The 27470-nt window shown below is 49.1% G+C and overlaps 1 protein-coding gene across 1 annotated transcript in view; it reads left to right on the top strand.

Annotated features, from left to right (window-relative positions):
* Positions 1–25304, top strand: part of hapln4 (hyaluronan and proteoglycan link protein 4) — a 64667-nt gene extending 39363 nt beyond the window's left edge. The window contains exons 2-5 of the mRNA XM_078198742.1: positions 13497–13608; positions 19681–20043; positions 22694–22990; positions 25015–25304. Coding sequence (XP_078054868.1) covers positions 13497–13608; positions 19681–20043; positions 22694–22990; positions 25015–25304 — 1062 coding nt within the window. The remainder of the gene's footprint in view (positions 1–13496; positions 13609–19680; positions 20044–22693; positions 22991–25014) is intronic.
* Positions 25305–27470: the final 2166 nt, after the last annotated feature.

Here is a 27470-nt window from a genome sequence, read left to right as displayed (position 1 = left end):
ACCCCTCAGCCTCCTATGCTCCAAGGAAAAAAGTCCCACTCTATCCAGCCTTTCTTTATAACTCAAACCATCAAGTCCCGGTAGCACCCTAGTAACTCTTTTCTACACTCTTTCTAGTTTAATAATATCCTTTCTATAATAGGGTGACCAGAACTGTACACAGTATTCCATGTGTGGCCTGAATAATGTCTTGTACAACTTCAACAAGATGTCCCAACTCTTGTATTCAATGGCACAGACAAGAAGGTAAAGGGAATGTAAATGGATCGAGAGATGATTGCTACATGGTGATGCCAAGTGGGGCCCACAAACCTTCCCAGAGAGTGGGCGGTGGGGTGGGGAGGCCGGGGGGTTGTAAAGGGACAAGTTATAGGATCAGCCATGCCCACAAAGCTGTCACTCCTGCGACAGTGAAGGGGCAGAGCAGATGCTGAGTGGCGCAATGGCGGGTGATGATTGGAGGCCCAACCACCAATGGGAAAATCTTATGTGGAGCAAATGTAGGGGGTGTTGTTAGATGTTCCATGTAGTTTGATTGGTCTTGTTAAGGTATTTGTAGTCTTAAGCAGCTTAGCAGTAAGTATTTACTAACTACTAACTACTATATACATAGGTACAGTAAAGGTCCAAGCTAGGCGCTGTCTCCGTGCTTGCTTCTCACCTGGCTCTGTCTATAACACTGCACTGACCCCTCGGTGTGGGTCATTTTGATTTGACTTTTGTGGGCTGTACTGTCCTCAATCCCATGTGAAACCTTCGAGTGTCAGACCCTTTACACTACAGCCTCTGATTTCTCTCTCTCCTTCCTCTATTTTCCTTCATTACAACCTCCCACCCTGACCCCCCCCCCCCCCCCCCACCCCACCGACCCGGCCAACCCCACCCCTCATGGGGCTCTTTGGGTAGAGTCGGCAAGGTGGTTGGTTCAAGTCCAATTTGAGAGATTGGATCACACAACCCGGGTCCACATTCCAATGTAACACGGCGGGAGTGCTGCATTGGCAGGGGCGCTGTCTTTCAGAAGGGCCATTCAACTGAGGCCCTGTTTGGCCTTTCAGGCGAGAGTCCAGTGACCACAACTGCGAAGAGGAGCTGGGGAGTTTTCTCTCTGGTGCCCGAGCCAATATTTGACTCTCAAACCAAATCCCCAGAAACCAATAATCTGGATTTCACCACGTGGCTGTTCGTGGGATCTTCCTGAGCGTGAATTGGCTGCTGTGTTTTCCTACACATTATGACAGGGGGCCACACTTCATACAAAATGGCTTCATTGGCTTTTAAAGCTCTTTCGAATACTCTGAGGTCATGAAATGTGCAGCGTAAATGTCAACTCTTTGTTTGAGTTAACGATAAGAAAATATATCCCTCCCCCTCTCTCTTCCCCACAGGAAATCCAGCTGATCCAGCAGTTCCCCTTTCGCAGAGAGTTCAGAGCTTTAGCACCCAGAATTAGTCACCGTTTTGTCACCCGAGCTGGCAGGCAGGCGGATGTGGCACCCAGACAGAGCGTCACTGCGTGGTGACTGGGACAGCTCTCAGTCAACAACATGGATTGTGGCTGATGTGGAGTTATGGATTTGAAAAGGTCGCTTTTCATCCATTAATTGACCGAATTGTCCCTGCTTGCTCCGCCTCAATAATTCTGCAGCAGCTTTTATTGAAGCAGATGTTTCACACGTCCTTTGTTGAGGCGGCAGGGTTATTGGCGGGAAATAATACTGCCAATTTAACTGGTAGTTACCCTCCGCCCCCCCCCTCCCCTCCCCTCCCCTCCCCTCCCCCGCCACCGTTCAGGCAATGAAGGTGTTAACCCTTTAGCAGGCAGGGAGCTGAACCAGGATCTATATAAGAAAGAAGGGACCAGAATCATAGGACCCCGACAGTGCAGGAGGAGGCCATTCAGCCCATTGAATCTGCACCAACTCTCTGACAGAGTGTCTTACCCAGGGCCTCTCCCCCCACCTTATTCTCATAGTCCCACACTTTTACCCCGCTGATCCACCTAACCTGCACATCTTTGGACACTAAGGGGCAATTTAGCATGGCCAATCCATCTAACCCGCACATCTTTAGACAGTGGGAGGAAACCGGAGCATCCGGAGGAAACCCACGCAGGTCGTCGTTGGCCTCTGGTATAGTACCAGAAGATTGGAGGTTAGCGAATGTTGTCCCATTGTTTAAGAAGGGGAACAGAGACTTCCCCGGGAATTATAGACCGGTGAGTCTCACTTCTGTTGTCGGCAAGATGTTGGAAAAAATTATAAGGGATAGGATTTATAGTTATTTGGAGAGTAATGAATTGATAGGTGATAGTCAGCATGGTTTTGTGGCAGGTAGGTCGTGCCTTACTAACCTTATTGAGTTTTTTGAGAAAGTGACCAAGGAGGTGGATGGGGGCAAGGCAGTGGACGTGGTATATATGGATTTTAGTAAGGCGTTTGATAAGGTTCACCATGGTAGGCTTCTGCAGAAAATGCAGATGTATGGGATTGGGGGTGATCTAGGAAATTGGATCAGGAATTGGCTAGCGGATAGGAAACAGAGGGTGGTGGTTGATAGTAAATATTCATCATGGAGTGCGGTTACAAGTGGTGTACCTCAGGGATCTGTTTTGGGGCCACTGCTGTTTGTAATATTTATTAATGATCTGGATGAGGGTATAGTTGGGTGGATTAGCAAATTTGCTGATGACACCAAAGTCGGTGGTGTGGTAGACAGTGAGGAAGGGTGTCGTAGTTTGCAGGAAGACTTAGACAGGTTGCAAAGTTGGGCCGAGAGGTGGCGGATGGAGTTTAATGCGGAGAAGTGTGAGGTAATTCACTTTGGTAGGAATAACAGATGTGTTGAGTATAGGGCTAACGGGAGGACTTTGAATAGTGTGGAGGAGCAGAGGGATCTAGGTGTATGTGTGCATAGATCCCTGAAAGTTGGGAATCAAGTAGATAAGGTTGTTAAGAAGGCATATGGTGTCTTGGCGTTTATTGGTAGGGGGATTGAATTTAGGAGTCGTAGCGTTATGTTGCAACTGTACACAACTCTGGTGCGGCCGCACTTGGAGTACTGTGTGCAGTTCTGGTCCCCACATTACAGGAAGGATGTGGAGGCTTTGGAGAGGGTGCAGAGGAGGTTTACCAGGATGTTGCCTGGTATGGAGGGGAGATCCTATGAGGAGAGGCTGAGGGATTTGGGATTGTTTTCGCTGGAAAGGCGGCGGCTAAGAGGGGATCTTATTGAAACATATAAGATGATTAGAGGTTTAGATAGGGTGGATAGTGATAGCCTTTTTCCTCTGATGGAGAAATCCAGCACGAGGGGGCATGGCTTTAAATTGAGGGGGGGTAGTTATAGAACCGATGTCAGGGGTAGGTTCTTTACCCAGAGGGTGGTGAGGGATTGGAATGCCCTGCCAGCATCAGTAGTAAATGCGCCTAGTTTGGGGGCGTTTAAGAGATCCGTAGATAGGTTCATGGACGAAAAGAAATTGGTTTAGGTTGGAGGGTCACAGTTTTTTTTTAACTGGTCGGTGCAACATCGTGGGCCGAAGGGCCTGTTCTGCGCTGTAATGTTCTATGTTCTATGTTCTATGACACGGGGAGAATGTGCAGACTCCACACAGACAGTGACCCGAGGCGGGAATCGAACCCGGGTCCCTGGCGCTGTGAGGCAGCAGCGCTAACCCACTGTGCCACCATGACCTGAGTCTCTATTATGCCTTTCACAACCTCAGAACTCACCAATCTGCTTTAATTACAGAATCACACAGTGCAGAAGAGGCCCGTTAGCCCAACACGTGAGAAACACCTGACCTCCGACCTAATCTCATTTACCAGCACTTTGCCCATAGCCCTGAATGCTATGATGCGCCAAGTGCTCATCCAGGTTTTTAATGGATGTGAGGCATCCCGCCTCCACCACCCTCCCAGGCAGCGCATTCCAGACCCTCACCACTCTCTGAATAGGTTTTTCCTCAAATCCGCCCGAAACCTCCTGCCCCTCACCTTGAACTATGACCCCTCGTGACTGACCCTTCAACTAAGGGGAACAGCTGCTCCCTATCCACCCTGTCCATATCCCTCATAATCTTGAACATTTCAATCAGGTCGCCCCTCAGTCTTTTCTGCTCCAGAGAAAACAACCTAAGCCTATCCAACCTCTCTTCATAACTGAAATGTTCCATCCCAGGCAGCATCCTGGTGAATCTCCTCTGCACCCCCTCCAGTCCGTTCACGTCCTTCCTATAATGTGGCGACCAGAACTGCACACAGTGCTCCAGCTGTGGCCTCACCAAGGTCTATACAACTCCATCATGACCTCCCTGTTTATGTCAATAAACTGTTCCCTTTTTCACCACCCTACTAATATACCCTTCCGTTTTCAGAGATCTGTGGACAAACACATCGGGGTTCCTTTGTTCCATGGAACTTTCTAATGTCCTACCATTCATTGAATACTTCCTTGACAAATTACTCCTTACAAAGTGTATCGCCACACACATTTCAGGGTTAAGTTCGATCTGCCACTGACCTGCCCATTTGACCATCCTGTCTATATCTTTCTGTGGCCCAATACACTCTGCCTCACTGTTAACCACCCGGCCATTCTTTGTGTCATCCACAAACTTACTGATCCTACCCCCCACATAGTCATCTATGTCGTTTGTATAAATGATGAGTTATTGGGGACCCAGCACAGATTCCTGTGGTGCTCCCTGTGCCAAATGGGCAATGCCTCGCCATGTGCCTGACCACCGGGGTCTTCAGTGGCTTCCGAGCCAGCCCCCTGGCATGGGCATCATGCCGGCTCCCTGTCTGTGGAGACCAGTCGTGATTCTCGCAGGGTTCTCGCAGCAGCCGAGGGTCGGAAAATGCTGGGAGCCGGGAAGACCCGGCCTCGAATGGATTTAGCATATTTAAATATTCATTTATGTATGCTGATCTAGTTCCCGCTGTTACTGGGTGGAAACCAGATTATGCCCAGGAGGGGTGGGTGGAAAGATACTGACGAGGTTTGACGCTGGCGTAACACGCGCTAAACGTGATTCTCCAGTCCTGCCCCACTCTAACGTTCCTTGCTTCAGGCGCGACATGGCCAGAAAATCATGGCCATCATCTCTCCTTACTGCCCCCTCAGCTCATAATGCAGTGCCTCCTCCTCTTTTACCCCCTCCCCTGCTCCTCCTGAAGATTCTACACCCCAGAATGTTGAGCTGCCAATCCTGCCCCTCCCTCCACCACATCTCTGTGACTATATCACAATCTCACGTGCCACTCTGGTAGCGGCATGGTGGCACAGTGGTTAGCACTGCTGCCTCACACCGCCAGGGCCCTGGGTTCGATCCCGGCTCGGGTCTCTGTCTGTGTGGAGTTTGCACATTCTCCCCGTGTCTGCATGGGTTTCCTCCGGTTTCCTCCCACAGTCCAAAGATGTGAGGGTGTGGTGGGTTGGCCGTGCTAAATTGCCCCTTAGTGTCAAGAGGACTAGCTAGAGTAAATGCATGGGGATAGGGCCACGGTGGGATTGTGGTCGATGCAGACTCGATGGGCCGAATGGCCTTCTTCTGCATTGTATGGGTTCTATGATCCCCACCCTGAATTTATCCATTTTACATGTAATACTCCTTGCATTAAAGTAGAGGCCATCTAGCCTTACCTTACTTCCTTGAAACTTAACACATCTGTACTCCTCCTGATCTGATTGTTTCATTGTATTATGCTATTATTGTTATGTGTCCCTATTATTATGCTAAGGATATTATTAAACTAGAAAGAGTGCAGAAGAGATTTACTAGGATGCTACCGGGACTTGATGGATTAAGTTATAAGGAGAGGCTGGATAGACTGGGACTTTTTTTGCTGGAGCATAGGAGGCTGAGGGGTGATCTTATAGAGGTCTATAAAATAATGAGGGGCATCGACAAGGTAGATAGTCAATATCTTTTCCCAAAGGTAGGGGAGTCTAAAACTAGAGGGCATAGGTTTAAGGTGAGAGGGGAGAGATACAATTTTAAGGTTTAAGGTGAGAGGGGAGAGGAGCAATTTTTTCACACAGAGGGTGGTGAGTGTCTGGAACAAGCTGCCAGAGGTAGTAGTAGAGGCGGGTACAATTTTGTCTTTTAAAAAGCATTTAGACAGTTACATGGGTACGATGGGTACAGAGGGATATGGGCCAAATGCGGGCAATTGGGATTAGCTTAGGGGTTTAAAAAAAAGGGCGGCATGGACAAGTTGGGCCGAAGGGCCTGTTTCCATGCTGTAAACCTCTATGACTCTCTGACTCTATGACATTTTATGTCCACATGAGAGCGTAGACTGAAAACACAAAGCAAACCAGGTGTGAGCACCTCCACCTTCTGCGTGTAAATTGAGCTGCCATTCCCACATTTTATTCAGATCCGTCAAGCGGGGAGGGTGGGATGTGACATGATCTGTGATTATCCAACCTTTCATAAACTATCCTGCCCATCAGAAGGTGCCTCAGCATCTCCATTCCCTTCCCACCCAAGAACAAAATGTTCTCTACCTCATGAGAGGTCGAGATGCCGTATGAACAGACTTTGATTTGTTAATTTATCTTTGAGGTAAGGCAATTGATGGAATCTCTATCGTGATTTACAAGACGGTGTTGCAAAACCACGCAGATTCTTCTATCCCTGAGAGAGGAACATAAGAGCCAACTAGATCTGGAAATATTCCAGAGACATGTACATGCAGATGCACACACATGTGCACTCACACAAATGTATGCTTACACACACGCACATGCAACAGATGCACACACAAACCCATAGGTGCATATGTTCACAATCACACTCAAACAAGCAGACATATGCACACACACTCATGCAGATGCATGCATGCATACACACATCCATGCACATGCACACACATACACATGTATTCGACACACACACATGCATGCACAGACCCACGCACACACATGCTCACACCCACACACACGCATGCACACACCTGCACCTGCACGTGTACTCGACACACATATGCATGTGCACACACAGACCCACACACGCACATACACACTTACACACACGCATGCACACACATGCATGCAGGCACATACACAGTTACAGTCAGTAAATCAAAACCAGATTGCGGAGTCAGGGAAACCAGTTGAGTGAGAAACCAACATCTGGGGAGCCCAGGCTTTGCATCTGTATTTATGTTTTGTGTTAAATAAAACAAGACCTGTCTTCAATGATTCCTGATGAAGGGTCATCGACCTGAAACATTAACTCTGTTTTCCCCCCACAGGCTGTGCTAGGCTCGCTGAGTGTTCCCACCACCCACTGGGCTTCTTGCTCAGATTTCACTTCTTTCTTTTATCTTCATGTTGTAAGCACGAGTGGTTTATCGATGCTAACCTTCAGAATTGTGCTGAACTCCCCCAAGAGCACGATGGAGAATTACAATTGCAGAGTATTAAAAAAAATAGCCTTTTTTAAAAGGCACTTTGTATATTTCCAACAACAGCAACTTGAATTTATATAGCACCTTTCACAGTGAAATCTCCCAAGGTGCTTCACTGGAGCATGATCAAACACATTGAGCCTCATAAGCAGAGAGGACAGGAGATAAAAGCAAGACAGGAAATGCTGAATAAAACTCAGCATGTCTGGCAGTAACTGTGGAGAGAGAATCACAGATACCGCTTCAACTCCATACGGACCCATACAGAACACACAGGCAGGACATAGCTGCATGGATGGATGGACAGACAGGTGGATAGATAGATCGAGAGAGAGAGAGATAGATAGAGAGAGATAGAGAGAGCGAGAGAGAGAGATAGATAGATAGAGAGAGAGAGAGATAGAGAGAGAGAGAGGGAGATAGAGAGAGAAAGAGATAAAGAGAGATAGAAAGAGAGAGAGAGAGAGAAAGAGATAAAGAGAGAAAGAGAATGATAGAGTGAGATAGAGAGAGAGAGAGAAAGAGAAAGATAGAGTGAGATAGAGAGAGATAAAGAGAGATAGATATATAGAGGTAATAAAGAGAGAGATAGAGAGAGGGAGATAGATAGATAGAGAGAGAGATAGGTAAATAGAGAGAGACAGATAAAGAGATTGAGAGAGAGATAGAGTTGGAAAGAGATAGAGTGAGATACATAGAGATAGAGAGAGATAGAGAGAGAGAGAGATAAAGATAGATAGAGAGAGAGAGATAGAGAGAGATTGAGAGAGAGAGAGCGATAGAGGGAGTTAGACAGAGAGATAGGGAGAGATAGAGAGAGATAGGGAGAGAGAGATAGATAGAGAGAGATAGAGATAGAGAGAGAGAGATATAGAGAGATAGAGATAGAGAGATAGAGAGAGAGAGAGCGATAGAGAAAGTTAGGCAGAGCGATCGGGAGAGATAGGGAGAGAGAGAGAGATAGATAGAGAGAGATAGAGAGAGAGAGAGAGAGATAGAGATAGGGAGGGAGAGAAAGAGAGAGAGAGAGAGAGATAGGAAGAAAGAGAGAGAGAGAGAGAAGTAGGGAGAGAGAGAGAGAGAGAGAGATAGGGCGGAATTCTTCGGCCACGCTGGTCTAAAAGCCAGAAATTCTCACCCGACTGTCAATGGGGATACATATTGTCCGCAACCCGCCCGCTAAAATTCCAGTGGCAGGTGGGATGGGAAAATTCCGGCCATAGACAGAGAGATAGAGAGAGAGATAAAGAGATAGAGAGAGAGATAAAGAGATAGAGAGAGAGATAGAGAGATAGAAAGATAGAGAGAGAAATAGAGAGATAGAGAGATAGCGAGAGAGATAAAGAGAGAGATAGAGAGAGATAGAGAGATAGCGAGAGAGATAAAGAGAGAGATAGAGAGAGATAGAGAGATAGAAAAAGAGACAGACAGACGACAGACAGACAGACCAACAGACAGACAGATAGAAAGGTAGGCAGACAAATGGACAGATGGACGGATGGATTTTAATCTATTTTAATGGAGGAGCATAAGAACATTGGAATCAAGAGCAACAATAGGCCATTCAGCCCCTCAATGCTGCTCTGCCATATAATATCCCCTCACTTGAAGGGCAAGTTGCAGGTAGTACTGTTCCATGTGTCTGCTGTCGTTGTCCTGTTGGGTGGTAGAAGCCATGGGTTTGGCAGGTACTGCTGAAGGATTCTTGACAAAATAGATCTGAAAATCGGGAGGCAAATGGGGGGAGAAAGTGTAGATGCTGTACAAATGGTATTCCAGGATTGTATGAAGGATGGAAAAAGTCCCAAAGGATTTGGAGAGGGGCCAATGTAGCAACAGAGTTCAAAAAGCGAGAAAAAAAGGCAGATAATTACAGAGCGGTGCTTTCACCATCTGTGGTAGGGAAAGAATCGGAATCTTTAATTAAAGATGAAATTATTAAATATCAAGATTAAATAAAAATAATTAGAAGCTGCCAACACAGATTTCAATAAGTATTCTGTACTTGGCAACATGAATGGAGAGGATCAAGGGAACCAGAGGCTTTGGAATGGTAACAAATTGTATTGAAAATGTTCGAATGGTAAACACTGGGGAAATTTGTCCAAATTTCTTACTGGAAACATCTGTTTCATGATTCTCAATTACACGTGTAAGTGTGACTCTTTATCTGGGTTGTAACTATGTTCTTTCCTGAGAGTGTTTAGAAGCAGAGGGATTTGCAGTGCCACTGGGCAATAACATGAGCACTCCTTCCATAAGGCCAGAAGATCCAGGTAGTATTGAGGAAGCAGGGGGGCTGCAGAAGGACTTGGACAGGTTAGGAGAGTGGGCAAAGAAGTGGCAGATGGAATACAATGTGGAAAAGTATGAGGTTATGCACTTTGGAAGGAGGAATGGAGGCATAGACTATTTACTAAATGGGGAAATGCTTAGGAAATCAGAAACACAAAGGGACTTGGGAGTCCTTGTACAAGATTCTCTTAAGGTTAACATACAGGTTCAGCCAGCAGTTAGGAAGACAAATGCAAGGTTAGCATTCATGTCGAGAGGGCTAGAATACAAGAGCGGGGATGTTCTTCTGAGGCTGTATAAGGCTCTGGTCAGACCTCATTTGGAGTATTGTGAGTAGTTTTGGGCCCCATATCTAAGGAAGGAAGTGCTGGCCTTGGAAAGAGTCCAGAGGAGGTTCACAAGAATAATCTCTGGAATGAAGAGCTTGTTGCATGAGAACAGTTGAGGACTCTGGGTCTGTACTCGATGGAGCTTAGAAGGATGAGGGGAGATCTTATTGAAACTTACAGGATACTGCGGGGCCTGGATAGAGTGGACATGGAGAGGATCTTTCCACTAGTAGGAAAAATTAGAACCAGAGGGCACAACCTCAGACTAAAGGGATGATCTTTTAAAACAGAAATGAGGAGGAATTTCTTCAGCCAGAGAGTGGTGAATCTGTGGAACTCTTTGCCGCAGAAGGCTGTGGAGATCAGGTCATCGAGTGTCTTTAAGACAGAGATAGATAGGTTCTTGATTAATAAGGGGATCAGGGGTTATGGGGAAAAGGCAAGAGAATGGGGATGAGAAAAATATCAACCATAATTGAATGGTGGAGCAAACCCGATGGGCCAAGTGGCTTAATTCTGCTCCTAAATCCTATGGCCTCATGATCTTATATAGGAGCAGAATTAGGCCATTTGGCCCATCGAGTCTGCTCCACCATTCGATTATGGCTGATAAGTTTCTCAACCCCATTTTCCCGCCTTTTCCCCGTAACCCTTGATGCCCTTATTAATCAAGAACCTACCTATCACTGTCTTAAATACACTCAATGACCTGGCCTCCACAGCCTTCTGCGGCAATGAATTCCACACCTTCATCTGGCTGAAGAAATTCCTCCTCATCTCAGTTCTAAAGGGTCATCCTTTTTCCTTCCATGGGAAGAAAATCTGCCGTCCTTACCCGGCCTGGCCTACATGTGACTCCAGGCCCACCGCTATGTGATTGACTCTCAACTGCCCTGAGAAATGGCCTATAGTCGCACAGTTAAGTGCTTTTCAGGACAGGCAACAAACGTTGGCCTTACCAGCGATGCCCACATCCAATGAAAGAAACAACCTCCTTTCATGTCAAACGCAAGAAAGGTAAACTTCCTTCTCTGCTTTCCAACGCCAGCCAATTCATTACATTCCTGAAGTTAAGCTTTATAAGGGTTTGTTTAAAATAAATTCAAATAAGTTCCTGACATCTTTGAAGGTTCCAGGGAAACAAAGGGCTTGATCTTCCAGTCCCATCAAAGTCAACAGTGGCACAGTGGTTAGCACTGTTGCCTCACAGCACCAAAGATCCGGGTTAGATTCCAGCCTTGGGTGACTGTCTGTGTGGAGTCTTCATGTTCTCCCCGTGTCTGCTTGGGTTTCCTCCGGGTGCTTCAGTTTCCTCCCACACTTCAAAGATGTGCAGGTGAGGGGGATTGGCCAGGCTAAATTGCCCCTTAGGCCGGAACTTTACCAGCATGCTCACTCTGATTCCGGAGGCGGGCGAGGCTCGGAGAACGGCGTTCTCCATTGGCCTTGGGTGGTATCGTACGAGCCTCGGGCAGACGTGCCGATGAAATTCCACTCTTTGTGCCAGGGGGACTAGCAGCGTAAATACGTGGGGCTCCGGGGATGGGGCCTGGCTGGGATTGTTATCATTGCAGGCTCGATGGCAATAGCTGTCATGGTCACCATCACTGAGACTAGCTTTTAACTTTGGATTCTATAAATTAAATTTAAATTTCACCAGCTACCGTGGTGGGATTTGAACCTGTGTCCCCAGGGTATTAGCATAGACCTCTGGATTACTAGTCTCACGATGCATAGAAGCATACATGGAAAGCAGAAGCAGGAGCAAGCCATTCGGCCCTTCGAACCTACTCCGCCATTCGTTTTGATCATGGCTGATCATCGAATTCAATATCCTGATTCCCCCCTACCTCCCATATCCGCTGAGCCCCAAGGGCTATAGTTAATTCCTAATTGAAACTTCAAAGTGATATTACCACTATACTGCAGTTTAATCTCCTTCATTGTCTGAAACCGGTGGATGCACCAAGTTCAGCTGCCAACCTTACCAGCAGTCCTGTGGAGTTTGAGTGCTGTGTTTTATCATTGAGCATGCCCAGTATAGATCATCCCATGTTTTAAGAACCCACCTGATGTTAAAATGCTCGGGTATTCCAAATCCCAGAAGGGGAACTTGAAATCCCAATTTCTAACTTTATTATCATGCTCATGTGAGGAAAGATGTGAAGACCAGTGAAGAATGTTCCTGTTTTTTTATAATAATTCAGCAAAATAAATGTTTATTAAACAATAGAACAGATAGCAAGACTGTAGCCCAATCCAACACGCAAACCAGCCTCCCATCCATTGACTCTGTCCACACTTTCCACTGTCTCAGAAAAGCAGCCAGCATAATTAAGGACCCCACGCACCCCGGACATTCTCTCTTCCACCTTCTTCCGTCGGGAAAAAGATACAAAAGTCTGAACTCACGTACCAACCGACTCAAGGACAGCTTCTTCCCTGTTGCCATCAGGCTTTTGAATGGACCTCCCTCACACTATGTTGATCTTTCTCTACACCCTAGCTATGACTGTAACACTACATTTTGCACTCTCTCCTTTCCTTCTCTATGAACGGTATGCTTTGTCTGTATAATGCGCAAGAAATAGTACTTTTCACTGTATGCTAATACATGTGACAATAATAAATCAAATCCAATAAAAAGAAAGGCAACTAAAAACGTACACATAACTACACTAATGTTTATACACAACGCATTTAAAGTTGACCCAGTTCCAATCATCTCTACTTTCCTGACCTCAGAGCTAAACCTTCCCAAACAACATCCCACCGGTTTTAAGCTATAAGCGAAATCCAGCAATAGTTTCCACACTCGGCACCGATATCTCTTGTGGGGCTGCTTCTGGCTTAGAATAGAGGCAAAAATAGCTGTTCAAACAGCTATTTGATACTTGCTGGTTTGGGAGTGAACACATTTCCTGCTGTGTGTGGCTGCGTCTTTGACCAGCTCTCTGCATAGAATGAACTCTGCCGCTGATATATTGCTTTCCCTTTTGATCTTTTCTTATCTGAATTACCTCTCTCAGAGGTTCCTCTCAGTTTCATTTCTTACATGAGCTCACCCTTTTAGAATGTAAGTGTGAAACTCGTGTTCTCCTTTAAACTTGTAACATTTTTGCTTTAATTCCAGAAATTCTATGCCCTATTGTTATCCACTTCCCCTAGGTTGCTGACAGTGTTGCTGGGCTAATCTGCATTTCAAATACATCACCTCAGCCAATCTGTCTTCCGAACTAATTCCCATTTAAAAATAGTTTCCTCTCGTTTAATCCTACACTCAATTCAACACATTTTCAATTATTAGATGTCTGAATATTCATTTTGTCACAACCGCTTGTCACACAACCTGAGCACACAGGGCGATTCATCGTACTCAGCATGCTTCTGAGTCATGACCTGTAGGATTGTCATTGGTTAAAATTAAAATGTCTGTTTGTCTCTTCAGCTGTCTCTGAGAAACTGTCTTTGCCGCAACTCCATTCTCCTGATGTTTCTCATTCCGGCTTTCTCTCCCTTGAACAATGACATTGGAACCAAGCAGAGTGTCCACGTGTCAGGTGAGATGGAAAACAGCGCCCCCGGTGGTTTGTGACTTCCACGTGACCTTGTGTGAGGGAGGGTGGGGGAGGGGTGGGGGAAGGGATGTGATCTCTCCAGCTCTCCCTCTGATACCACCGTGTATTAATGTATCACTCTGTGATAATTAGCTTGTTATAAATTCAGGAAGATCCCAGCTTTGATCGTTGGTCAGTTATGGTCACTGATCTCAATGCCGAGGTATTGACAACTTCTTGTATCTAACGTAGTGCCTTCAAATGTCCCAAAGAGCTTCATAGTAGAGCAATAAGCAACGTTTAACATTAAGCCCCAAAGGGCGGCACGGTGGCACAGTGGTTAGCACTGCTGCCTCACAGCGCCAAGGACCCGGGTTCAATTCCGGCCTCGGGTCACTGTCTGTGTGGAGTTTGCACGTTTCCCCCGTGTCTGCGTGGGTTTCCTCCAGGTGCTCCGGTTTCCTCCCACAGTCCAAAGATGTGCGGGTTAGGTTGATTGGCCATGATAAATTGACCTTTAGGGTGGGATTGTACGACCTCGCTCGGGCGAGACTCATAAAATCCCATCTGAGGCCAATGGAGAATTCTGTTACGCGAACCTCGCCTGCCCCGATTCTGGGGCTCGACCCCTCTCAATATCTTCCCTGAGGGAGAATTCTCTGCCTTTGTTTGCCAAATACATTACCTCACACTTTTTCTGTCACTGAGCCAATTTTGGGTCCAAATTGCCACCTTCCCCTGTATCCCATGAGACCTCTCCTTTTTGAACAGTCTGCCAAGTGGGACCTTGTCAAATGTCTCACTAAAATCCATGTAGACAACATCCACTGCACCACCCTCATCAATCCTCCTTGTTACTTCCTCAAAAGATTATGTTCTATTCATGCTCTTCCCTGAACAAAACCATGCTGACTAACCCTGATCAATCTGTGCCTTTCTAAGTGACAATTTATCCTGCCTCGCGGATAGTTTCCAATAATTTGCCCAACACTGGAAACAGTCTGAGCAGTCTATAATTCTTTACCCTTTCTAGATTCTTTCCCCTCCCGGATCCAGAAGGTCTCAGTCCTCAGCAGCACTGATTGGCTAACTCACCCAAAACATCATCAAATCTTCCTTTTTCTTCATAAGTTCTTGGCCTGAAGGCAGGTCCCAGCCCTAATCTCCACCACACAAGTAAGGTGCAAGGTCCTGAACTCACCCCAGCTGGAAATGGGATCAAATCCAATCAGATTCACATCGGGCCATCCAACTAACCCTTCCCACGAGTGAGCAAGGTATTTCAGATATGTTGCCAAACTGGGAGCGTTGATTCTCCTCTGCCCTTTTAAGCTTTGAAAATTCCCCCAAGTCCGAAAGACATGCTGGTTGGATGCAATGGCCATGCTGAATTCCCCCTCGGTGTACCCAAACAGGCGCCAGAGATTTTAAAATTCATTCATGGGACATGGGTGTCGCTGGTTGACCAGTATTTATAGTAAGAAGTCTCACAACACCAGGTTAAAGTTCCAACAGGTTTATTTGGTAGCAGAAGCCACAAGCTTTCAGAGCATTGCTCCTTCGTCAGGGTGAGTGGGAGTTCCGTTCACAAACAGGGCATATAAAGACAAAAATTCAATTTACAAAATAATGGTTGGAATGCGAGTCTTTACAGGTAATGAAGTCTTAAAGGTACAGACAATGTGAGTGGAGAGAGGGTTAAGCACAGGTTAAAGAGGTGTGTATTGTCTCCAGCCAGGACAGTTAGTGAGATTTTGCAAGCCCAAGCAAGTCGTGGAGGTTACAGATAGTGTGACATGAACCCAAGATCCCGGTTGAGGCCGTCCTCATGTGTGTGGAACTTGGCTATTAGTTTCTACTCAGCGACTCTGCGCTGTCGTGTGTCGTGAAGGCCGCCTTGGAGAACGCTTACCCGAAGATCAGAGGCTGAATGCCCGTGACTGCTGAAGTGTTCCCCGACAGGAAGAGAACACTCTTGCCTGGTGATTGTCGAGCGGTGTCCATTCATCCGTTGTCATAGCGTCTGCATGGTCTCCCCAATGTACCATGCCTCGGGACATCCTTTCCTACAGCGTATCAGGTAGACAACGTTGCAAGAGTATGTACCGTGTACCTGGTGGATGGTGTTCTCACGTGAGATGATGGCATCCATGTCGATGATCCGGCACGTCTTGCAGAGGTTGCTGTGGCAGGGTTGTGTGGTGTCGTGGTCACTGTTCTCCTGAAGGCTGGGTAGTTTGCTGCGGACAATGGTCTGTTTGAGGTTGTGCGGTTGTTTGAAGGCAAGAAGTGGTGGTGTGGGGATTGCCTTGGCAAGATGTTCGTCTTCATCGATGACACGTTGAAGGCTCCGGAGGAGATGTCGTAGCTTCTCAGCTCCGGGGAAGTACAGGACGCTGAAGGGTACTCTGTTCACCGTGTCCTGTGTTTGTCTTCTGAGGAGGTTGGTGCAGTTTTTCGCTGTGGCGTGTCGGATCAAGGACGATCACCTCAGCACTTCACTGTACCGCAAGCCCACGGATAACCTCATGATGCTCCACTCCTCCAGCTTCCACCCGAAACACGTTAAAGAAGCCATCCCCTGCGAACAAGCCCTCCGTATACACAGGATCTGCTCGGATGAGGAGGATCGCAACAGACACCTCCAGACGTTGAAAGATGCCCTCATAAGAACAGGATATGGTGCTCGACTCATCGATCGACAGTTCCAACGCGCCACAGTGAAAAACTGCACCGACCTCCTCAGAAGACAAACACGGGACACGGCGGACAGAGTATCCTTCGTTGTCCAGTATTTCCCTGGAGTGGAGAAGCTACGACATCTTCTCTGGAGCCTTCAACATGTCATCGATGAAGACGAACATCTCACCAAGGCCATCCCCACACCCCCACTACTTGCCTTCAAACAACCGCACAACCTCAAACAGACCATTGTCCGCAGCAAACTACCCAGCCTTCAGGAGAACAGTGACCACGACACCACACAACCCTGCCACAGCAACCTCTGCAAGATGTGCCGGATCATTGACATGGATGCCATCATCTCATGTGAGAACACCATCCACCAGGTACACGGTACATACTCTTGCAACTCGGCCAACGTTGTCTACCTGATACGCTACAGGAAAGGATGTCCCGAGGCATGGTACATGAGGGAGACCATGCAAACGATATGACAACGGATGAATGGACACCGCTCGACAATCACCAGGCAAGAGTGTTCTCTTCCTGTTGGGGAACACTTCAGCAGTCACGGGCATTCAGCCTCTGATCTTCGGGTAAGCGTTCTCCAAGGCGGCCTTCACGACGCACGACAACGTAGAATCGCTGAGCAGAAACTGATAGCCAAGTTCCGCACACATGAGGACGGCCTCAACCGGGATCTTGGGTTCATGTCACACTATCTGTAACCCCCACGACTTGCCTGGGCTTGCAAAATCTCACTAACTGTCCTGGCTTGAGACAATACACATCTCTTTAACCTGTGCTTAACCCTCTCTCCACTCACATTGTCTGTACCTTTAAGACTTGATTACCTGTAAAGACTCGCATTCCAACCATTATTTCGTAAATTGAGTTTGTGTCTTTATATGCCCTGTTTGTGAACTGAACTCCCACTCACCTGATGCAGGAGCAGCGCTCCGAAAGCTTGTGGCTTGTGCTAGCAAATAAACCTGTTGGACTTTAACCTGGTGTTGTGAGACTTCTTACTGTGTTTACCCCAGTCCAACGCCGGCATCTCCACAACATTATTTATTGCCCATCCCTAGTTGCCCTTGGAGGGCAGTTGAGAGTCAACCACATTGCTGTGCCTCTGGAGTCACATGTAGGCCAGACTGGGTAAGAACGGCAGATTTTCTTCCCTAAAGGACATTAATGAACCAGATGGATTTTTCCGACAATCGACAATGGTTTCACGGTCATCAGTAGATTCTTAATTCCAGATTTTTTTTATTGAATTCAAATTCTGCCATCTACCGTGGTGGGATTCGAACCCAGGTCCCCAGAACATTAGCTTTGACATCTGGGTCGAAACATCAGCTCTTTTCTCTCCTTACAGATGCTGCCAGACCTGCTGAGATTTTCCTTCGTTTCCTCCTTTGGTCCCCAGAACATTAGCTGAGTTTCTGGATTACTCGTCTAGCAATAATACCACTAGGCTATCACCTCCCCATGATGTGGTGACTAGGGGCTTTTCGCAGTAACTTCGTTGCAGTGTTAATGTAAGCCTACTCATAAATAAACTTAAACTTTAAACATTTTGGCAAGGCACCAGGTATATTGGCCATCTCCTGGTGCTATTAAGAGTTTTGCATTTAGTTCCTTCACTTAAACAGAGAATGATGCAATCGCAGGAGGGATTACAAGGCAGCATTCTCATTATGGGGTCAAGAGGATATCATAAATCACCAACACCCTGAGCTGAGATCTCAGCCTTGAAATGAGTCTTTCAGTCACCAAAGATCAGTGCGTTGATCCGTTCTAAAATGAGTGTCATCAGACAGAACCAGCGAGATGGAACTCTCTCCCCGCTGAAAGAGAAGAAAAGCTCCTACATTTACATAGCGCCTCTCATGGTCTCAGGAGGGTTCGAAAATAATGTACAGAAAGAGGTACTTTCTGATGTACACATCCGGTCTGGGAATGAGTATCTGACACCAGCCAGAGGTTTAGCAGTGGGAGGCCCTGTGGGTAGCATCCCTGTCTCTGAACCACTCCCGGACTGTTTGTTTATTTATTAGTGTCACAAGTAGGCTTACATTAACACTGCAGTGAAGTTACTGCGAAAATTCCCTAGTCACCACACTCCGGTGCCTGTTCGGGTACACTGAGGGAGAATTTAGCATGGCCAATGCACTAACCTGTACATCTTTGGACTGTGGGAGGAAACCGGAGCAGCCGGAGGAAACCCACGCAGACATGGGGAGAATGTGCAGACTCCACACAGACAGTGATCCAAGCCGGGATTTGAACCCGGCGCTGTGAGGCAGCAGTGCTAACCCCCAGGACGGCTAAGGAAGGCTTGTTCATAATCCAACCAAAAAGATATCAACCTCTAAATCCTCTCAACACGGGCAGGTGGGGAGAGAGATTCCTGCTCAGACCGTGTGTTAGAAAGAAATTGGAGACATCACTAGTTGTCGCTCCAGACTGCAACATGCATGTCAAATTGTCTGTTGCCATGACAACACGGTATCCATGAAGGGAAGCTGGTTGGCTCAGGTTGCTGGGCAGCCATTGTAGACCAGATAGGTGCCCACAGCATGGGGTTCAAACCCTGTGCTGGCGGTGGGAAGGGGGAGGAGGGGGAAGGGAGGGGTGAGTAGGGGGGAGGAGTGAATGGGAGGGGGAGGAGGGAGAGGGGGAAAGAGGGGAGGAGAGGGCAGGGGGAGGGAAGGGGGCAAGGGAGGGGAGAGGGTGGGAGGAGGGGGAGGGGAGAGCAGGGGGAGGGGCAGGGAGGGTACAGGGAAGGGGGTGCGGGGATGGGGGAGGGGTGGGGGAAGGTGGTGGGGAGGGGGGGTGGGGTGGGGAGGGGGAGGATGGTGGAGAGGGGGAGGGGTGGGGGGGGGTGGTAGGGAGGGGGGTGGGGTGGGGAGGAGGAGGGTGGTGGGGAGGGTGGTGGGAGGGGGAGGGGATGGAGTGGGGGGGAGGAGGGGGGTGGGGTAGGGAGGGGGAGGGTGGGGAAGGGGGAAGGTGTTGGGGGTTGTTGGGTGGGGAGGGGGAGCGGCCAGTCAGGGGGAGGGGGAGGGGGAGTGGGGCGGGGAGGGGGAGGGCGGGGGCAGGGTGGTGGAGGAGGAGGAGGTGGGCTGGTGGAGGTGGGGAAGCATGGTGGAGGAGGGAGCAGGGAGGGGGTGGAGAGGGGGAGAGGGCGGGGAGGGGGAGAGGGGCGGGGAGAGGAACAGGGAGGGGACGTTTGCGGCCTGCCTCCTTGCCCTGTCCATGCTGGAGGTCATGTTGTGTAGGCTGGACCGGCCTTTGGGAAGAGGACACTGGAATAATCGCTGAGACTGGTTTTCTCTGATGTGTTTGCTGACCCGACAGTTAGAGTTGTTTCATTCTCCACACCTGTTGCAGGTGATGAGAGTGGGCTCGTGGTGGTTCAGACGGCCCCGGGGAAGGTCCTCACTCACCGAGGCGGTTCCATCATCCTGCCCTGCAGATACCACTACCAGCCGGAGAGCCAGGACCCCGACAAGATCCGCATCAAATGGACCAAGGAGTCCGACTCGCTGCAGAGCACCGATGTCTTTGTGGCCTTAGGCAAGATTCAGAAAGCGTTTGGGATATACAAGGGCCGGGTGTGGCTCCAAGGGGACGGAGAGGGCGACGCATCCCTCATCATGCAGGACGTGACACTGCAGGATTATGGGAGATACGAATGTGAAGTCATCGATGAGCTCGAGGATGACACAGGAATCGTCAAATTGAATTTGGAAGGTGCAACTTCAGTTTAATTTGACACCATTATGGGCGGCACGGTGGTTAGCATAGAATCATAGAATGAGAGAATCATAGAATCCTACAGTGCAGGAGGCCATTCGGCCCATCGAGTCTGCACCGACCACAATCCCACCCAGGCCCTATCCCCATAACCCCATGCATTTACCCTAACTAGTCCCCCTGATGCTAAGGGACAACTTAGCATGGCAAATCCACCTAACCCGCACATCTTTGGACTGCGGGAGGAAACCGGAGCGCCCGGAGGAAACCCACGCAGACACGAGGAGAATGTGCAGACTCTGCATAGACAGTGACCCGAGGCTGGAATCGAACTCGGGTCCCTGGCCCTGTGAGGCAGCAGTGCCTAACCACTGTGCCACTGTGCCGCTCCATTGCTGCCCCACAGGGCCAGGGACCCGGGTTCGATTCCAGCCTCGGGTCTGCGTGGGTTTCCTCCGGGTGCTCCGGTTTGCTCCCACATTTCAAAGGTGTGTGGGTTAGATGGATTGGCCATGCTAAATTGTCCCTTAGTGTCAGGGAGATTAGCAGGGTAAGTATGTGGGGTTACGGGGATAGGGACTGGGTGGGATTGTGGTTGGGTGCAGACTCGATGGGCTGAATGGCCTCTTTCTGCACTGTAAGATTCTATGATTTTATTGACATCTGTTTGCTGCACGGTTCTCTTCATTCATTCAAAGCAGCTTTTGCAAGATCGGCCAACATTTATTACCCATCCCTGTTCTTTTACCAAACGACAGAGTACATACATCGGAGATCAGTCAGTCCCTTGTGGCTGATCTGTGGCCAAACTCCAGGTATCCACCATTTCGCAACATTTCCTGGTCAACAAAAATCCATCAGCCTCAGATTTAAATCCCTCGGCATTCAGGATCACCGGGAGAGGGAGACAGGATGGTGATCAGGGCTGGCCACCTGGTTGGGGGCTGGTCGGAGCTGCAGGGGGGATCAGGACTGGCCGGGGGGGGTGGGTGGGAGGGGGGGGACATTGAAGCTTGCTCACAGAGGTCCATGAGGCCAGTGATCGGGGGGTTTGGAGGGGTGGTCTGCAAGCGATCGGGAGGCTGCCATTGAGGGGGTTACTGCACATGCTCCGGTCTCAGTGCCGACAGATTGGCGGATGCGCAGTGCCCCGCTCAATGCTACGCTGCCAACCTCTCGGACGGGAATAGGCCCCGCCCCTGATTTTCAGAGGGAATCAGCGAGGCCTCTCTGTGACACACTGAGTGTGGGAGATTCAGTCTGAAAATCACCCTAAAAAAATCAGCGAGAGTTACTCCCGTTTTCCTCTGAATTGGGAACTTAGAATTTTTTTGGGAGAATCCCGGCCATAACGTTGGAATTATTCAAACACAGGTGAGGCCACAACTGGAGTGTTGTGTGCACCACATTACACGAAGGATGTAATTGCTCTGGAGAGAGTGCAGAGGAGGTTTACAAGAATGTTGCCAGGGTTAGAAACGTGTAGCTACGAGGAGAGATTGGATAGGTTGGGGTTATTTTCCTTGGAATAAGGAAGGCTAAGAGTGACTTGATTGAGGTGTCCAAAATAATGAGGGGAAGAGATGAAGTGGACAGAATAAAATTGTTTCCCTTGGCAGAGAATTCTAGAACCAGGGGACATAGATTCAAGATGAGTGGCAGTCGGTGTAAAGGAGACATGAGGCAGAATGTTTTTACCCAGAGGGTGTTGTGTGTCTGGAATTCGCTGCCTGAATTGGTGGAGGAGGCAGAGACCTTAAACTCTTTTCAGAAGTACCCGGATCAGCACCTTCAGTGCTGTAAATACAGGGCTATGGGCCGGGTGCAGGAAGGTGGGATTAGAAAGGGCACCTGTGCATCTCTGGAGTAGAGAAGACTGAGGGGTGACCTGATTGAGGTGTTCACGATTATGAGGGGCATGGACAGGGTGGATAGGGAGCAGCTGTTCCCCTTAGTTGAAGGGTCAGTTACGAGGGGACACAAGTTAAAAGTGAGGGGTGGGAGGTTTAGGGGGGATTTGAGGAAAAACATTTTCACCCAGAGGGCGGTGACGGTCTGGAATGCGCTGCCTGGGAGGGTGGTGGAGGTGGAATGCCTCACATCCTTTAAAAAGTACCTGGATGAGTACTTGGCACACCATAACATTCAAGGATACGGGCCAAGTGATGGCAAGTGGGATTAGATGGGCAGGTCATGCGTCAGTGCAGACTCGATGGGCCGAAGGGCCTCTTCGGCACTGTAGTATTCTGTGATTCTGTCCTCATCCTGGCATGGACAAGATGGGCCAAATGGCCTCCCTCTGTGCTGTAACATTTTATGGTTCTAACTCCTGAAGGCTTTAGTTGCAAACGCTCTCACTTTTCTCTGGGTCCCGCCGTGCTGAACAGGGATTTGGCCGGGCACCAAATTCTCCGTCGTGGCTGGCAGGATGGGGGTGGGGTGGGGTGTGAACAGCCGGAAAATTCCAGCCATCCTCCCAGCATCCCCCCTGTCAAGTCCCCTCAGGATCCTATTTGAAGGCCTCATTTGAAGGGGTGATGTCCCTCACCCAGGTGATGGAAATTGCCCAGTAACCAGTGCGGAGGACTTGTCCCTGGCCTCTGTGTCTGCCTCCCTGTGTATAACGGTGTCTCTCATTCAATTAAAGGTGTGGTGTTTCCTTACCATCTGGGACGTTACACATTAAACTTTGAAGATGCTAAAATGGCCTGTGCAGAGCAGGATGGGATACTGGCCTCGTATGATCAGCTGCACGAGGCCTGGCAGAAAGGCTTGGATTGGTGTAACGCGGGCTGGCTGAATGATGGTTCTGTCCAGTACCCCATTTCCAAACCCCGGTTCAAGTGCGGAAAATCAGACCAGGCCGCTGGCATCAGGAACTACGGCTACCGGCACAAGGACACCGAGCGATACGATGCTTTCTGCTTCACTTCCAACCTCAAAGGTGAGGGGCCATTTATTCACAATGAGAGAGCCCAGGGGAACACTCAAATACAAGATAAATTGAGGAGCACGGTCAGGTACTCAACAATTGCAAGCCCACCCTTGTGGGGTGGCAGGGTGGCACAGTGGTTAGCACCACTGCCTCACAGCGCCAGGGACCCGGGTTCAATTCTGGCCTCGGGTCACTGTCTGTGTGGAGTTTGCACCCTCTCCCCGTGTCTGCGTGGGTTTCCTCCGGGTGCTCCGGTTTCCTCCCACAGTCCAAGAATGTGCGGGTTAGGTGGATTGGCCATGCTAAATTATCCTTTAGTGTTAGGGGCACTGGCAGGGTAAATATGTGGGGTTACAGGGCAAGATCCTGGGTGGGATTGTTGTCGGTGCAGACTCGATGGGCTGAATGACCTTCTTCTGCACTGGGCGGCACGGTGGCACAGTGGTTAGCACTGCTGTCTCACAGCACTAGGGACCCAGATTCAATCCCAACTTGGGTCACTGTCTGTGCGGAGTTTGCACATTTTCCCCGTGTCTGCATGGGTTTCCTCCGGGTGCTCCGGTTTCCTCCCACAATCTGAAAGACGTGCTGGTTAGGGTGCATTGGCCAAGGTAAATTCTCCCTCAGTGTACCCGAACAGGGGCCGGAGTGTGGCGACTAGGGGATCTTCACTGTAACTTCATTGCAGTGTTAATGTAAGCCAACTCGTGACACTAAAAAATTAAAGTAAGGGATTCTCTAAAACTTCTATGTTTCAGTAACAATGTAGTTTATATCTTGTCCACCTGTGTATCTTAAACAGTCAGATAAGCAAGCAGTGAAGGTTTGCTTTGCGGATTGCATTCTCGCTGTGTCTGAGTGCCCAACGCTGTGGGTTCAAATCCCACTCCAGGGGGAGGAGGGGGGAGGGGGGAGAGGGGAGGGGGGAGAGGGGCGGGGGGAGGGGAGAGGGGCGGGGGGAGGGGGGAGGGGGGAGGAGGGGGGAGGGGGAGGGGGGAGGGGGGAGGGGGGAGGGGGGAGGGGGAGGGGGAGGGGGGAGGAGGGGGGAGGGGGAGGGGGGAGGGGGGAGGGGGGAGGGGGGAGGGGAGAAGGGGTAGGAGGTGGGAGGGGGAGGGAGGGGGGATGGAGGGGGGGAGGGAGGGGGGAGGGAGGGGGTAGGGAGGGGGAGAGGAGGGGGGAGGGGGAGAGGGGGGGAGGGAGGTGGGAGGAGGGAGGGGGAGGAGGGGGGAGGAGGAGGGAGGGGGAGGAGGGAGGAGGAGGGAGGGGGAGGGGGGGAGGGGGGGAAGGGGGGAGGGAGGGAGGAGGGGGGAGGGGGAGAAGAGGGGGGGGGAGAGGGATATAAATGCTCCTAAGGCACCTATTCCGAAGGAGAGCAGGGAGGTTCTCCATTGTGTCCCGCTCAGTATTGAGCCCTCAGTCCACAGCTCCGATAACAGAGGACCTGGTCGCTGTCACATTGCTGTTTTTAAAAAAAAATTGTCTTCATTTATGGGACATGGGCGTCGCTGGCTGGCCAGCATTTATTGCCCATTCCTAGTTGCCTGAGGGCTATTGAGAGTCAACCACATAGCTGTGGCTCTGGAGTCACATGTAGGTCAGACCGGTAAGGACAGCAGATTTCCTTCCCTGTAAGACATTAGTGAACCAGATGGCTTTTTCCAGCAATCGACAATGGTTTCATGGTCATCAGTAGATTCTTAATTCCAGGTATTTTTTATTGAATTCAAGTTCCACCATCTGCCGTGGCGGGATTCAAACCCGGATCCCCAGAACATCAGCTGAGTTTCTGGATTAATAATCTAGCGATAATACCACTAGGCTATTGCCCTCCTGTTGTTGTTTGTGGGAGAAATTGGCTGTTGTTATAACAGTGATGAAACTTCAAAAGAAGTGACAACGAATGGGATGTGAAAGGCGCTATATGAATGCGAGTTTTTGTTCCTATCTCTGCATGCCAGAGATCACCTGAAACGTGCAAGCCTGTTGGGCAGGTGCTGACATTTATTGTAATTTAGTGTCTTCTCTTTGTGAAGGGAATGTTTACTTCTTGAGGACTTATCGGAAGCTGAATTACGGTGAAGCGGTGAAGGCGTGTGAGAGGAACGGGGCCTCCATCGCCAAGGTGGGCCAGCTGTACGCAGCATGGAAGGTGCAGCTACTCGATCGCTGCCAGGCTGGCTGGCTGGCAGACGGAAGTGTCCGGTACCCCATCGTTAACCCCCGAGCCAAGTGCGGCGGCAAGGAGCCCGGCATCCGCAGTTTCGGCTTCCCGGACAAGAAACGCCGACTCTACGGGGTCTACTGTTTCAAAAAGAAGGAATGAGGGAAAGGGAGAGTGTGTGAGAGAGAGGGAGGGAGAGAGGGGGAGAGAGAGAGAGAATATGTGAGAGAGGGAGAGAGAAAGAGAGGGGGGAAAGGGAGTGTGTGTGCGTGTGTGAGAGAGAGACGGGGATAAGGAGAGAAAGGGGGGGGGGGTGAAGGAGAGAGAGAGAGAGTGTATGGGAGGGAGAGAAAAAGAGGGGGGAGAAAGAGAGAAAGGGGAGTGAAAGAGAGAGGGAGATTGTGCGAGAGTGTGGAGGGAGAAAGAGAGAGGGAGTGTGAGAGAGAGGTAGAGAAAGAGAGGGGGAAAAGGGAGAGGGAGAGAGTGTGTGTGTTTGAGAGAGAGAAAGAAAGAGAGGGGAAGAAAGAGAGAGAGAACAGGGAGAAAGGGAGAGAGGGAGTGAAAGAGAGAGAGGGTGTGAGAGAGAGGGGGAGAAAGATGATTGGACTTTGAAAATCTCTGAGAATGTCAAAGCTTTAAAGCAAAAACCGATTGGGATCCTTGAATAACTCACTTTCTCCGCAATCTCAGGCTGGAACACTATGAATGTAAAAGGCCAAAAGACGTGCGATTATGTTTATAGATTAGGAGCGCTTCTAGTATCCAATTATTCTCCGAATATAGTGCATGTTTCTGAATGCAATGGGATGATTTTCAAAATTCCAAATGTCACCATTCCTGAGAGAATGGGAAAGTATCAACACCACAAAATTAGGAGCCCCATTACTCTGAAATTAGCCTCTTAAACTTTAAATTGAAGTCCCTTTACCTACTGCTTTACAGGAGGGCTATGTCTTTTCTTCCCCCTATATGGGATGTGGGCATCACTGGCTGGGCCAGCATTTATTGCCCTTTTCTAATTGCCCTTGAGTGGCGTGGTAGGCCATTGCAGAGGACATTTCAGAGTCAACCACATTGCTGCGGCTCTGGAGTCACATGTAGGCCAGACTGGGTAAAGTAAGAAGTCTCACAACACCAGGTTAAGGTCCAACAGATTTATTTGGAATCACAAGCGTTCGGAGCGCTGCTCCTTCATCAGGTGAGTGGAGAGTTGGGTTCACAAACAGAGCATGTACAGACACAGACTCAATTGCAAGATAATGGTTGGAATGCGAGTCTTAACAGGTAACCAAGTCTTTACAGGGTCAGACAATGTAAAGACTTGCTTTCCAACCGTTATCTTGCAATTGATCTGTGTCTGTATATGCCGTGTTTGTGAACCCAACTCTCCACTCATCTGATGAAGGAGCTCCGAAAGCTCGTGCTATCAAATAAACCTGTTGGACTTTAACCTGGTGTTGTGAGACTTCTTACTGTGCCCAATGCCGGCATCTCCATCAGACCGTATAAAAACGGCAGATTTCCTTCCCTAAAGGACATTAGTGACCCAGTTAAGTTTTGGCAAAAATCAATAATAGTTTCATCATCACCGTTACTGAGACTAGCTCCCAATTCCAGATTTATTAATTGAATTTAAATTCCACCAGATGCTGTGGTGGTGGGTGGGATATGAAGATTGGTACCCAGAGATTGGGCTTCTCGTCCAGTAACATTTCCCGGTGGGTCACCATCTCCCAGTGTTTGAAATAACACCTCGATTGACTAAAGGATTTAGTATAAACTCAGGAAGCACTGATGTTCAAAGGGTTGAACTTCCATGCATCGGTGTAAAGACGGGCCATTCTGGCGTCATGTTTGGAGGTCTGTCACCAGACTCCCCATTAGAAAAGCTGTCCCTGATTGTCACTGGGCTACATGAGCACCCCATGGTGCGTGCTAAGTGAGATGTTCTAAGTCAAGCCATTAGTGACTCCATTCCTATGACCCAGCACTCCTACATGTAGCCCAGCATCTGGTGGTGGAAGGATTAGACTCGGCCGCGATGCCTCACAGGGGGGTTAAATAGTCGGCCAGTGCACACCAACACAGATGGGCCGATTTTAACTCCGTGAAAATGAATGGGTTTTGAGGAGTTAAACTCACGAGGGTCTGAGTCACAAGACGGGTTTGGGGAATTCCATTCAGGAAAGGGAGGGTTAGGAGGTGGGAGCACACGGAACTGAACAAAAGAATCTTGTGTCTCATTAATTATCGGGCCTGGGTTTGAATCCAACCTGAATTGACAGGGTGGCATCTCTTGTGTCCATTAGCTGCAGGAGCACAGAATGT

The sequence above is a fragment of the Mustelus asterias genome, chromosome 26 (genome assembly GCF_964213995.1).
Source record: "Mustelus asterias chromosome 26, sMusAst1.hap1.1, whole genome shotgun sequence".
Classification (NCBI taxonomy): domain Eukaryota; kingdom Metazoa; phylum Chordata; class Chondrichthyes; order Carcharhiniformes; family Triakidae; genus Mustelus; species Mustelus asterias.
This window is presented reverse-complemented; position numbering and strand designations above follow the sequence as displayed.